This window comes from Toxotes jaculatrix, chromosome 2, assembly GCF_017976425.1.
Source record: "Toxotes jaculatrix isolate fToxJac2 chromosome 2, fToxJac2.pri, whole genome shotgun sequence".
Classification (NCBI taxonomy): domain Eukaryota; kingdom Metazoa; phylum Chordata; class Actinopteri; family Toxotidae; genus Toxotes; species Toxotes jaculatrix.
Genome location: NC_054395.1, coordinates 27110454 through 27124960, shown reverse-complemented (window position 1 = coordinate 27124960; position 14507 = coordinate 27110454). Strand labels below are relative to the sequence as shown.

General features: G+C 41.6%; 1 protein-coding gene across 2 annotated transcripts; it reads right to left on the bottom strand.

The window, feature by feature from the left end:
* Window positions 1–28: 28 nt before the first annotated feature.
* On the bottom strand, window positions 29–11075 carry klhl21 (kelch-like family member 21). 2 transcript variants are annotated; one of them, XM_041053673.1, is made up of 5 exons: window positions 10948–11075; window positions 3717–4800; window positions 2509–2914; window positions 2238–2310; window positions 29–1946 (listed from the first exon to the last, which is right to left on the bottom strand). In XM_041053673.1, exons 2-5 carry the CDS (start codon window positions 4741–4743, stop codon window positions 1611–1613), a joined length of 1842 nt encoding a protein of 613 aa, XP_040909607.1. In that variant the 5' UTR covers window positions 4744–4800; window positions 10948–11075; the 3' UTR covers window positions 29–1610. The 2 variants fall into 2 exon arrangements, with proteins under 2 accessions (XP_040909607.1, XP_040909597.1); XM_041053663.1 differs by lacking the exon at window positions 10948–11075 and adding an exon at window positions 5491–5618.
* Window positions 11076–14507: the final 3432 nt, after the last annotated feature.

Sequence of the window (14507 nt, the reverse complement as noted above, 5' to 3'; positions counted from 1 at the left end):
ACCATAAACATTACACAAACACAGTACGTAAGGTTAAGAATATACTGTATTTACAAAACTAATTCAACATCACAAACTTGTATGAAAACTAAGAAAACGATGCATTAACAATACCATAGAAACACTCAAAAATTACAATTTCCATTAAAGCAAATTATTTTACATGAGAGAAAAACTGAGATTCTTTTTCATTTCCAGTTCAGACTGCTGATCCTTCACTAGCATTTAACAACTCTTACTGCTGTTGTTGCAACTGATAAGCTGGGACATCTTAAGCAACCACAGCACAAATATACCCATAAATAAACGTACAAAACAGTAAAACATTCATAAATACAATTTTTAAAGAGAGTACTTCATGCACATTCGACTGGTGGTGGTTATAAAGGCCGAACCAGCCCAGTTTAAAGGTCAGGAGTGACACGAAGAGATGCCGTGCAGCCTAATTATCACTAGCAATAGAATATCAAGCCAGTACAAGTTAACGTCGCATGCAACCATCCTGAATCTCTACCATGGTGACAGAAGGTTGCTCAGCACACCTTCCGAGCACAAGGTATTTCTACTGGTAAATTTCAACCCATAAGCCATCTGTCTGTTTAGTGCCAAGTATCAGTTGTGATTGCCTTCATTTAAGGAATGTCGGCAGATTACTGCCATTTCTGACCAAATATTTGGCTTCTTCTCAGGGCTACACATTGATAAAGAGTACTCCGTCAATTTAGCATTGCACTCATGTAACAATTTTTTTTAAAGGATAAACATTGATATAGCAAAACCAGATATATTGCCCTTTTTTCTCCACACATTCTTCTTCTTCTTTCTCAAACCCTGACACCTACATTAACCGTAATGCTATTACTCGACCACCGAGTATTTGTTATTTTCAAACCTGTAGTCTTCAGACTCAGCTGACACTGAGACAGTTTATCAGATTTCACACGGCCACCCCCCCGGAGCCACGAAAGGCTTGTAAACACTTACTTGGATGTGTGCATTTCAAATTTAAATTTGATGTGTTTGTAGAAAATAAAACATTCCATCAGCTGCTAACACACAAATGTTCATTCACAGAAACACCTGTCTCATCCTCTTTGTAGGGCAGATAGTCCTTGATAGTCAACATAGAAAAACTCAGATAAGCAGCTGTGTACTGCTCCTTATCAGAAGTGGGGAAGTTAATTGACTAAGTCGTTAATTGTTTCAGCTCTGATCCAAAGCTTTTTCAGACAGAATATTTCAGTTTTGCAGGAGAAAAAAAACTTTAAGGATAAGTATTAAATGTTTGGTTTTGCAAATTAATCTTCCCACCGTCAATTTAGAGCAGCACACAGCCACTTCACAAGGGTGGGAAACCCATCCAGGACAGTTCCCCGGTGAACAAGGCTAAAAAACACTTAGCCTTTTTTGTGATTCATCCAGTCAACAAACTTAAGTGATTGTCATTATTGGAGGAGCAAGGAGCTCAGACTACTTCAAAGGTGCTCGGTCTTCTCTTCTGCCTTAAAGAGCATTAACATTGTGATGAGGTAACGTCACAGTAAACTAACGGATGGCACAGCGAGGGAGAACAGACTGAACGTGTGTGAGAGGGATTTCGAGGTCCAAACTCAGTGCGCTGGGTTCACATCCTGGTTCTGGTTTTGGTTGAGATTGTTGTTGAGATTGTGGAGTGCTTGGTGACGCTGGTGCCGGTGCAGGTGAATGGCATTCGAATCGGGCGTGTCCGTAGGTTCGAACGCACTGGACACCAGGGGCATGAACTGGCGGAATATGCTGACGCTGCCATGCCAGAAGGTCGGCTGCGGTAGTCGTCCGGCGAGACTCCACGAGCGGGTGGTCGGGTCGTAGGCTTCCACCACATCTGACAGCTCGAATGTATTGTCATAACCACCGGACACATACAGCTTACCGCCCAGGGCTGCCACGCTACCCCCAACATGAACCTGGATAAAAGAAATTAGATTAAAATGATTTACTTAAAGTTGTAAAGCACAGAGCCCTGAAACAGACAAGCCAGAAATATAACTGAATTACTGTATTCAGAAAAGTAACATCAGCTAGTGACAAACAGGTGTATTAAATTCAGCAGCTTTTATTTTTATTTATGTATGTATTTATTATCATCTTTGGATATACTACAGTGTGGCTGACACCTCCATTTATGGCCCAGAGAGGTACGAAACGACTGCCCGTAAAGCATGATGGGACACAAACTTGTGATGTGAAATACAAACCTGGGTCATCTGACTAATTTTGTCCCATGCGTTCTTCTGAGGATTATAAACATCCACCTCAGCTGAGTCATCCCTAGAAATAGAGACACACCAAAGTCAGGCCACTGCCAAAACAATCCATGCTTCACATGTATTCATGCTAACTTGACTCATGTATTATCAACAAATGGCTTCTTAAATCATCAATAATATCCCAAATATTCAGGTATTCTGCATTTAAAAGCCTATTTAAGTAATAAAGATGTGTAATAGAAACCTGTTTTCCACTGACCTGACAAAGTAGATGAGGCCGTTGAGGGTCACAGTCTTTGGCGTGAAGGACCATGGAGGCAGCTGTCCACAGTTAACCATGGACCAGCGGTTGGTGTCTGCATCATAGCTCTGGATGGCCATGGTGTCCTCCCCGGTCAGACAGCCTATAGCATACAAGCGTCCGTTGCATGTGGTGGTGGAGCAGTTGTCCATGGGGTGCAGCATGGCTGGTAAGGCCTCCCAGCAGTCCAGAGCGTGATCGTAGCGCTCTGTGCTGTCAGACGCCACCACATAGAGCTGACCTTTCAGCACACAAGAGCTGTGGTACTCGCGGGCCTTCAGCATGGGCGACACCTCTGTCCACTCGTTGACACTAGACTTGTAGCGCCACACACCGTCATAGAGGCGAGAGCCGTCAGAGCCACCTAAAGGACAAAGTCTTAAGGATTAACTTGCAAAAAATATTTCCATTTGTTGCTTTACGAGTGGGCAATAGGTTTTTCTCAATATAACACACATTTGCAAAATGAAATAAATAAACCATCCATCCATACAGTTTTAAATATCAAATATTTGATATTTAAAACTATTTTATTGCCCTTTAAAACCCAGCATAGCTTTGAAAATTATATTTTTATTCAAATTTAATGTACCCCTGAAAGCAAATACATAAATAATTGTATCTTAAATTTTCAAAGAAACAGTATAAAAAGCTATAAAAAATTAAATCTGCCCGTCAACATTATGCAATCATATGCTGCTGTTATTTCTGTCATCGAGGCGGTGACCTAACACCGCTAAATTTATGCCCCACCATCAGCGTCCTGCAATATCTGAGTGAGGGTCTGGGGAAACACAGGCCTTTCTTTTAGGTTAGGGAAGACTCTGCTAAGAGTGAGGATGGTGATGATGACAATGAAGATAATGACACCACCACTGCTGTCCTGGCAGCACACCATGTCCTGTCTGCCTTAGACTTGTTCCCACATAGAGACACTAGCCAAAGAGCCTGCAGTTTATTTATAAGCTCTGCCTGACGGCCATTTCATAAGATGAAGGAGCAGGAGTGGAAATCTACCGACTGGAGCTTTCACAGTACAGTGAATCTACTATACACAGCAGCTGCAGCCACTGCACACTGTCTGGGGCTTGTCCTCGGCCTTCTGATAACAAGGAATTATTGTAAACGTGTGAATGAAGGTGTGTGGATGTCATTACACGACTTACCTGTGACATACATGTCGTTTCCGAGGGCAGCTATGCTGTAGCCTCCTCCGAGGTGGTCAGGGAATTCAGCCAGGTAGCGCCACTGTCCAGTCTGGGGGTTGTAACAGTCCACTGTGACCAGCTCATCACAGTCCTGGTCACAGCCTCCCACCACCACCAGGATTTCGGCCAACCCTGTGGATGGCCGTGGCCGCATGCGGTGGCAGGGCCTGTCGTGGCGGTCGTACTCACAGGACTGGAAGCTACGGGCTTCGTTCACCATGCGGAGGCAGGTGGGTGAAAGGTAGACGAGCGGGTCGCTCTCCACGTGGGCCAACAGGAAGAACCTCCTGACGAAAGGGAGTCGGACCTGCTGGAGGAGCTCGGGCCAGTAGTGCAGTCTCCGCTGGAGATCGGACTTCACCCAACGCACCGCAATTTGATAAACCGTCTCCTCCTTGTCCACACAAAGGTCATCATCTGATATAAACTCAAGCAGGCGCTTCCAAGGTAAGCGCTCAAAGTCCATCCCTTTAGCCAGCTCCATTATGTTTTTGAGGACAAAGCGGCGGGCACTGGCCGCCAGCTCTCGGCAGGCATAAGCCTCTGCAAAGTCCTGGATCTCTAAGCAGTTGGAAACATCCAGCCGCTGCTCCAGAAACGCACAGCAGGCCTCTTTGACCGAGGGAAACTGAAACAGATCAGCCGTCTTCAGAAGGAGGTCCACGTTATCCTGAGTGACGGTGACCCGTCCCGTGTAGCAGAAGTCCACCAGCAGACCCAGAAGCTCAGCTGACACCTCGTGTAGAACCACCCGGTCCATAACACTCTCCCTCAGCGTTCCTGCAAACATAGCCCGGAAGTAGGTGCTGGCAGCGGCCAACACTGTGCGGTGACAGTGGAACTCGCGGCCCTCGGCACACAAAGTCACATCAAAAAACTTCCGTTCAGCTCTGAGTTCATGGATGCCCCGCAGCAGGTTGAAGGCGTGGGCTGTGTCGAAAAAAGGCAGTGTGGACGGTTGTGTCTGCAAGACTGGCTTTTCCATCTCTGCTCTCTCTGGGTGAACAGTTTCCGGTGGTTGTGCTCAGAACACCGTTTTCATCTACAACAGAGAAGCAGCACGACCATACATCAAGTTTCAAACCAACACGTTACATAGCATTACAACTAAGGATTATTTTCCTTATCAATTAATCTGCTGATTATTCTCTTGATTAATCAATTATTTGATCTATAAAAGGATAAAAAGAAAATGTGGAAAATACTTATGACAGTTTCCTAAAACCCAAACAGACATTTTCAAACTGCTTGTTCTGACTTATCAGTCCAAAACCCAAAGTTAATCCGTTCACAATCACTTCAGACAAAGACGAGCTGCAATCTCACGATTAAGAAGCTGAAACTTGGGATTTTTTTTCACTTGAAAAATGACTTGATTGATTATTAAAACAGTTAGTGTGGTAGCTCTTTCACCAAATATACCATTGACAAACACATAGCGCTATACTGGTGAAGGAAATTTAACAAGACGTTTAACACTCAAGGAAGTTTCACAGTTAATAAAAGTCCTAACAAAGATCAAAAACATAAGATGTATGAATTTACATGTACACAATCTCAATGCCACAGGAAACACTTCAAAACAAAAACAAATTAATTTACATCAGTTAATTTCACTGGTAAGTCGTAATCATTTTACAAACAATACAACCAAACAGGTAAGCAGTGTTATAAATCAGCGTAATAAATGAAATGATTATTTCATCAAAAATCCCAGCGTTCTTTCCCCTACCTGACGAGCCTCTCCAGGCACGTTTCACAAGCAAAGTGACAGCACACAACCGTCTAGAATATACGACAGCGAAGCTCAGCACAACTACGACCGGGTCCTTAACCAAGTTTAAGAAACAGAGCTCGCTTGTGCTCAGGGGCTATAAATACACCAGCAGTGTCCATTTCCATGGAAAGGGGGGGGGGGGACTGGGTAGAACACCTCACATGCCATGGGCTAACGCTGTGGGGAGAGTATAACAGCCCCCCCCCCCCCCCCACCTCCACTGGTATGTCTCTGTGGTCAGTCAGTGTGAGTAAGTGGTCTTTGAGAGAAGAGCCAGCTGAGCCCGGGCCTCCTCACCACCACCAGCACAGCAGCAGAGTAAATCACTGAGCTTCCTGTCATAATATTCTGCAAACAGCTTACCAAAGCACAAAAGCACCAGCACAGACCTACTCTGATCACCGCGGACGAACAGGGGGAAAAGGGACAACTCAGGTGTCAGAAACACACTCAATAAATGCTCACAGTGCTGGAGGTTTTCTGCTTCCAAAAGTCTGCAACCACATTCCCATGATGTAGTCTCAGACTTTTGGACACCACCGTATGGTATATAAGCCTGTTAATAATTCATTGCTGCTTACTGAAGAGTATAGTTGACTTTGACAATGTATTGGGGATTAAATTGCAAATATACACTCTTGTAAAATCACCAGGACAAAAATAACAGACATCAGAAAGCAGTTAAACGCTTGAACAGCTTTTTTTAAAACACCAGTTTCTGCTGACCTCATAGGAACCTGCATTAAAGGCCAATCCAAGCCTCTCGTCAATATTTGGAGATGATCATTCCTTCTCAAAATACACAGGTATCTCCTTACAGAGATTTGTTTAAAGGTTGTAATAAAGCCCCTGGTCCTCTGGCCAAAGGACTTAGCAGACATTCCACATAAGGGTTCAACAATGCAGTGGTCCACATTGCTCTGTGAGGGATCAAACTGCTCTGTGAAGGGAAGACAGCTCTTCACAACCCAGACCTGCACTGAAAAAAAAACACTTCTTCCTAACTTCTGCGCAAGTGATTAACTTTACGTTAGAGGGGATAATGTCATTTCCTTACATAGAAGTGATGAGCTTTCCTTTCACTCAGTCGCACATGTGATTTCTAACTCCTGCTGTCCTGTGTTACAAATGCGAAAAATGTTCTATCTCAAAAGCGGAGTCCCCCAACTATAGCATCTGTTCTTCATCTTCACATTTCAGCAGTTTTATCTTTTGCTACACATCATCACAAACAGCTCCAGACTCAGAGTGTTGAGCAACTCACCATCAGTATGTTTACCAACCAGCTCCGAGAATATCTGACAGAAATTTATACTCTGAAAGGAAAGGGGGAGTGGGAGTGAAACAGCAGAGGTCTAGAAACAATCCCACTGCTATGAGTGAAGAGCACAGAGAGACCACTGTAACAGCCAGACAGGGACCCCACCCACCTGCACAGCCTAGCTATATAGGTGAAAGGGTCCCTATGTGTGTGTCTGTCCTCGGAGCTGAACCCATGACCTGCAGATACATTCAGGATAAAAACACTCAGAGAGGTACTATGTTGTTAGTCACAAGACTTCCTGGCCAAAACTCTAGAGGACAGTTGGTGCATGTTATTTTCTGTTCCTTAAAAAGGTTGACGAGAGGGTCTATGTCTGTATTTGGGGAACCATGATACCAGTGTATCTGTGGACAAACAATCAGAAGTACTGTAAATAGACGCTGAGAGTACTTTCATTTTAAGACGCTGACTTAATTGAAGTATTGAACCAAGAGTGACAGTATCCACTTTAGGGATTACTTTATTCAGTGGGATTCTTCCTCTGGGGACCGCGAATGTCTGCACAAAATGTTGTGTCAGTCCAGCAATTGGATGTCTAGATATTTCACAGGAAAAGAGAAAACTCTTTAAGTCACATTCACCATCCAGACCACGGTGGAAATCAGCCCTTCCAATAGTGGTAGTAATACTTCAACCAAAGCCACAAATATCTAAGTCTTTCACCAACTGTACAAACTTTTGTGGCAATCCATCAAACAGATGCTGAGATATTTGTGTAACAAAGGCAAAGGCAATGCACTCTAAGGCAAAGAACTCAAGCTAAACAAAAGCAAGACATTAAAAAAAAACAGGATTACCTCCTCATAGTTGTGTGCCTCCACAGTTTTGACTTATGAGTCCAGTGAATCGCCAGAAAAGTGTTTTTGCAGAATATTATGATGTCACAGTGAAGCTGACCTCTGACCTTTTGGATATAAGATGTCATCATTTCATCATGTTATCCTATTAGATATTTCTGTGACATTTTGTCATACTTAGCTTGTGAATTCTTGAGTCATGGATAAAAACCTGTTTTGTTAGGTCACAGTGACCTTGACCTTTGACCCCCAAAATCGCTAAAGTCCAAGTGAACAGTTGTGCCAAAGTTCCTGAGATATTGTGTTCAAAAGAATGGGACGGACGGGTGGATGGACAGACAGACAGACAGACGGACAACCAAAAACACACAACCTCCGGCCACGGCTGTTGCAGGAGTAGAGTCTTAAAAACAAAGAATCGTCATGTAAAAGCCATTTTGCTTCATTTACATCTAAAAACAAAAGTTGGCTCGACTTATTCACTGCAGGGCATGACTCTGAATCACAGTTTCATAACACAGTGTGGCTTCCAAGAGTCCCAATTATTCAGTGTGTTTATGTGGGAGCTGCTCTGTGCATGTGAACAGGGTGAATCAAAAACAGTTTACATGCTGGTGCTTACAGTGTGTTCTCTACCTCTTGGTCTCAATGCTCGTGTTGCCCCTTGCTGGTGCAGGCCTGCAGTTACCACCGAAGACAACGTGCAAACTGCAAATTTGCAAATGCAAAATAATGTTGAAGATGGGCGTCAACACTGTTTTGCATTTCTGTCATCTCTGTATCAAGAGTAGAATAGCTCTACTGTGTTGAGCTCTGCCTTGTTGAAACTTGGCTATTCACATTTGATATTTATTTTTGCTTAGGCTACACAGAATATCAAAACAATGAATACATGACAGAGAATATGAAGCACATAAACTGGAGGATTTTTTTTTCTGCAGTAACAATGGCATCAAATCAACAACACGTAGCCCGTTCTGTAACACAGCAGCACTCGCATACATGTGGTCGACAGCAGCACCTGGGACGCCAACAACCACTCTGATACAGCTGCTCGCTCTGCTGTCGCTCCAGGCTGCTGGGGCCAAGGCAACCATCAGAGTGAAGCGACATAAACCCCTGGTTCTCCGCAGCTGAGTCCGACCTGGCCATAAAAAGGCAACCATGGACTCCCCACACCACGCACTCATCTCATTCCCCACTGAGGAGGGTCAGCACGAGGCTACCAGCAGCAACAGCACTGACTATCTTAGCGGGCTTAGTCATGTACTGGTTTCAATGACAGTCCTTCAAAATCAACAACCCATATTCAAGCAGGATTTCAGCAAACATCTGCCCTGCCATTGCTGGAGTGTACCTAAGTAAATTTACTTAAGTACAATTCTAAGGTTCTTGTGTTAACTCAGGTATTTAAATTTTATATTACTTGATACTAGGACTACAACCACAGACACATTTTAATAAATAAATACATTTATTAAATAAATTTAATAAATTGACAATTACTGATTTATTTTAAAAATTTCCAAACGCAGTGCAGAATGCTTATAATGATGCTTATTTCCTGTTGACCCAGGTAACACATTAAAATTTCTTATCATTTGACCATCAGTCCAAAATCAGAGATGTTCAACTTGATCTCGCATATGACAAAGAAGTGAATCATCACTTCTGAGACGCTGGAACCAGTGAATGTTTTGCATTTTTGCAGATTATTTTCAGATGTGTGACTACTCGCAGGTCTTTTACTTGTAATTTAGTATTTTTATACCGTTGTATTGCTACTTTTGCTGAAGTTACCACAACTGTGCCCTCAAGTATCCTTGAGAAACTCCATGAAGTCCCTTCCAGTTCAAGTGGTACTTTTCCTGGCTAAACTTACTGTGTTACTGTTAAGACTACTACTGTCCCAGTGAACTGATTCATTAGTCTTCTATAGGGAATGCCAGGCAGAATAAATTTTAGCACCACCCAGGCAGCTTGCTTCTGTATTATGACTCAGGTTTTACCACCAGGGATGATTTGAAATTCTAAGTAACGTGCTCTGTCGTCTGCCCCTGCATTCCTGTAATTCCTACTCCTGTAACTACACTTACAGTTAGAACTTTATTAACATCAGATGTGGATGACGTATACAACCCTTTACTTTAGCAAAAGTACTACCACTACACTAAAAATACTCTATTTCAAGAATAATGTCCTGCAATGAAAATCTTACTTAAGTAAAAATCTGTTAGTATAATCAGGAAAATGTACTTAAAGTATTAAAAGTAAAGGTGCACAGTGTAGTAAAGTCATAAAATGTAATATTATTATTCTTATAATCTTCATTATTATTGTTTGGTTAGTACCAATTAGGAAAATACTGACAAAGACATGTCACAGATACCCGGAGCCCAAAGTGTCATCTTCACGATTGTTTTGTACAACTAACAGTTCAAATCTCAAAATTATTACCAGCAATAAAAATTACAAACATTTTAAAAGGAAAAAGCTGCAAATTTTCACATTTCTGATACATAAAAATGATGAAAACATTGGATAGTTTAATCTATATGCAAAACTTTTAACTTGTAAAGTAGTACTTAATGTTGTCAGATAAATGCAGTGGATTAAAAAGAACAATATTTCCCTCTGAAATGTAAAGCAGAAGCAGTTGATACGCACAGTTAGTTTCATTCCACCACTGTTGAACACTTGCATGGTTCAGCTCATGCAGCCATACATGTCCAAAAGCACAGTGAGGCCTCTGTCTTAAATTGCTTTTGAAAAAAAAAAAAAAGTCTGTGCTCCACATTCAGAGCCATGTTTGGTCCATGATAATATTCAAATGTCGTAGCTAATGCTATATCATAGCTCAGACACACTGCTAGGCCCAAAGCCCCACACACAGAGGTGTTATGTCAGTAAATGCTTAAGCTAACTTACTATTATTATTACAACACGGCACGATGAAAACTGTTTAGCAACTTCTGTCTTGCTAATTAACTTTCGCCTCAATATAACGACTTTGCAAAATGCCTGTTTAAAAGCTGAGAAAGCCATTTGGTTACGTTATACTGTGTGTACAGTAACGTATAATCTAAATACCAAACAGCATTTTGAAGCAGTATCTATAATTTCACATGTCCAACGCCGGCTGTAAACATTAAATTAGTGCCATGTTTATACGAAGCTCGTCATGTTATTTTCCTATGGGACATAACGTTACTGCCTCTGTCAGTCTGTCGCCCAAACTAACGACATTCAAAAAAAAACAAAAACAGGCCCACTCAGGTGCAGACGACTTACCTGTGTTTGTCTTCACCTGGTGTTGATGCTTTTACAGAGTGTAACGCGACAACATCGTACAAGTCGAGCCGAGATCAAAGTTTGACGCCGCGGATCTCTCCGGCCTCCTCTGCGCCATGACACCCTGCACTGGAACAAATGTTGCCTTCGCGTGGTGTCGGAAATATTGCAATCAGACGGAGCACGCAGATAAATCCCGCAATCGGCGGGACATCAGAGATGGTAAACCACGCGCGATGGGCCATTACGTTGCGCTGGGTCTTTTTAATTGCAGGCATGCGATTGCCGGTATGCAGTTTCTACTCATTCTGTCGTATTAATAGGGATGCGTGCCCCCTACGTGAATGTATGTGTTAGTTGAATGCAGACGCACAAAAGGAGCACTTGAACGCAGCACTCAAAACTCACTCCCATTGTCTGAGACATTGTGCCCAACACAGCAAAAGCGTTTTTGTCACAGTAGTTTCTTACATGTGGTCTAGAACAATGTTTTCAAGCATTTTTAATTTAAAAGATTTCCTAATGCAATCTCAATTACACCAACAACTCTGGTTTTAATTATCACTTTCTGAAGGATTTGTTATGAGCACTTGCCAGTGTCTGAAAAGACTGCCAAACCATCCAATCAGTAGCCGCCCGCACACTGGGCTGAAGCATCCCCCAGTTTTCTTCAGGTTGAAATGAGCTGTTCTGGTGAAATAGTTGAAAAAGCTTACATAAATCACCTTTATTTCAATGACCTTTAGTTCAAAGACCTGTGTTTAATATTCTCTCCTAATGTAAAACATAATCATGAGGCAAGACAATATCTGAATGAATTCAAGACTGACTCAGAGGCTGATGAGGAAATTAGCCTCGGAATGAGTAAATACATCCATCGGGTATATTCTGTCACTTCACTTTCATTTTAACCGGCAGAACACTGACAGGCAATATCCACTAAGGCTAGCACAATGCTTAATTCAATAAAACTGCTTAAAATTCAGTCCATGGAGGACACATGTATGTCTGTCTACCTTTGCTGATCATCCCTCTGAGGGGGATAATGAGGAGGCAAGAAAGAGATGTTGGTCCTGAATATAAAATAAAGAATGAAATACTCTTTGCAAAGCAATTAAGAGTGACCTGCTGCTGAACTTCTTCTGGCCTCAACGTGTCTGTTAGTGCAGATGTGGGAACTGCTGATGGACATTTTCCACAGGAGTCACAATGACATTGCACAATGCTGCCAAATTAGGTACTCACAGAAGGTCCTCTAACAAGTGATACCGACATTTTATGTCACTTGCCTCATTTACACATCTAGCAGATGTGGACTGGTTAGCATTTATTTGGAGGTGTGTTTCAGGCCACCTGATGAATGTAAGTCAAATGTCCATTGACTATTTTTGGTTTCCACTGACTCCTGAGGGAAATACCTGGCTCCTTAGCTGTTAAATGTTCCACTATGCTGTTTGCTGCTGAGCAAGTAATGTACAGAGGGTATTTAGAGATTTTTTGCTGAGAATAGCTGTCTGATGAGAGCGGTGAGACTGAAACTAATCAATGAGCTGAAAGAGACTATAAAACCAGTGCAGCTCAAGTGAACTGCAGAGTCGAATGACAATTATCAACACTTTTAATATACACACAGTCATTTGACCCTGTAGGACTATAAAACCATTGATTATGGAAAAAATAGAGTCATCAAACATACTGTCCTTCTCATTATTGGTCCCACATTATGTCCTACATATTCACATAAAACCTTGGAATAACTGCATCTGCTCTCAGCCCAAGATTTTACTCCTTTGTGCGATCTGTGTTGCTGCTGTGCTGCAAGAAACACCAAGACATGCCAGGAGAAAAAAATGAATGTTTACATCTGTTCAGTCACTAGATGGAGACATTTTATAGTTTTTTTTATGCTATGGTCACATTTTACATCTGTTGACCAGTAGCTCTCAAGACAAAAATAATATCTCCCTCATTAATCTTTGTAGAAAAAGATGATCTTAGTACTACAATACTTCTGGGTATCCTTGATTAAATTGCCTTGGCTGTAAATAAAACTTTGTCTCGATGCTCAGTTTGCCCTGACAAATATTAGATTTTTTTTTTCATTATATGACTGGAACATATTCTTATTTTATATTAAGTTAAAACTTGGAAATGAATATTAATGACTTTAAACTACACATTAGGAAAAAAAACATCACTGATGTAAATAATTCAACTGGAACAATAATCACATTCACCTCCAAGCACTGTATGAAGCTGATTTTAAAGAACATAATTCAACAGACATCAATCAGTCAATCAATCAATCAGCTCATTTCCATGTGATTTCCTGCCATGGTTAATGCCATGAAAGCATAAAACCATAAACTCCTTTGATACAGTGCAGCACAGAATTGACTCGACAGTAGTTACATCTTTAACATAGATATTTTACAGTATATTTACTTTTTATTTGTTGCTGTGATGCTTTGTTGCATATTTAAGAGTGTAGCATAGTCAATGTGTAAATTATTGATATGACAGACTGCAGCTTTGAATGTCAATACATCTCCCTGGAGACAGAAAGTGAAAGAAATCCCAGATACAAACCTTTGATCAATAGAAACAGTGGAGTGGATCGAGAGAAACGAGAGCAAAAAAAGGTAGACAAGTTTTAAGAAATTAAACACAGAGTTGCTGATGAAAGGACAAAGCTGTGAAGTGGCAGAAGTTTGGATCCTTGAGTCTGTTTCAAAACAAAGCAGTAGCATGTCTTTGAAGAATCTCAATTATCCAGGTCAGGTTTACCTGGGAGAGTTATCCGAGAAGAGAGCAGTTCTGAACTGAAGAAGCCTCTTGGATGAGAGGTGAAACAGCCTCAGGTATCTACAACCTAGTCCAGTTGCCCTCAACCCTCAGCTCCTCTTGGAAAAGCTGTAGCCTGCATGCACAGTTTTGCATATTGTACCTGGACACAGTTACATAACACATGATAATAACTACTCTCTTAAGCTGTGTTAGTTTCAAAGGTCATGACATGGCTTGGTTAATTGAATTCCAAATCTGTTGTTGCACAGCAGTGCCTCTCCGCGGGGTGACGGCTATAAAGGGCTCGATAATAACACAGCCTGGGCTTGTTGAATAAATAGGTGTAGTATTTGCGGATTTGGATGTTGAAAAGCAAAATCTTGGGTAGCTGAATAAAATACTGAACAAACTCAACTGTTCCTTAATGTTATCACGCTGAGAGGCAGGATGCTGTGAATGTTTGGTCAGCAAACCCTTCCCAGGAAATATAAAGGGTAAAAAATACATTATTTTAGAGTCATTATTATTCATGCATTCAAAATTGTATTATTATTATTTATTTTACTTGGAGTTGGAGTATTATTTATGACTGTCTACACCTTTGCAAAATACGCCTGAGGGCAGGTTTGCTTCAGCTAAGACAGCGAATATCTGTGTTCAGTGGTAGTTTAAGAGGTTGTTATACTGGGACCTAACCACCCATTTATTTATCCACAATAATTAGGCTGATTCACATGGAGTAAGAGATGTGTCCCAGAACATTTAATTACTTG

What these genes read in the sequence shown, in the direction of transcription:
- klhl21 (XM_041053673.1), bottom strand. Translation starts at nt 4,743, where the DNA reads ATGGAAAAGCCAGTCTTGCAGACACAACCGTCCACACTGCCTTTTTTC. An exon ending in GGCCTCATCTACTTTGTCAG is followed by an intron (nt 2,311 to 2,508) that starts GTCAGTGGAAAA and finishes CTCTATTTCTAG; the next exon opens with GGATGACTCAGCTGAGGTGG. An exon ending in AAATTAGTCAGATGACCCAG is followed by an intron (nt 1,947 to 2,237) that starts GTTTGTATTTCA and finishes TCTTTTATCCAG; the next exon opens with GTTCATGTTGGGGGTAGCGT.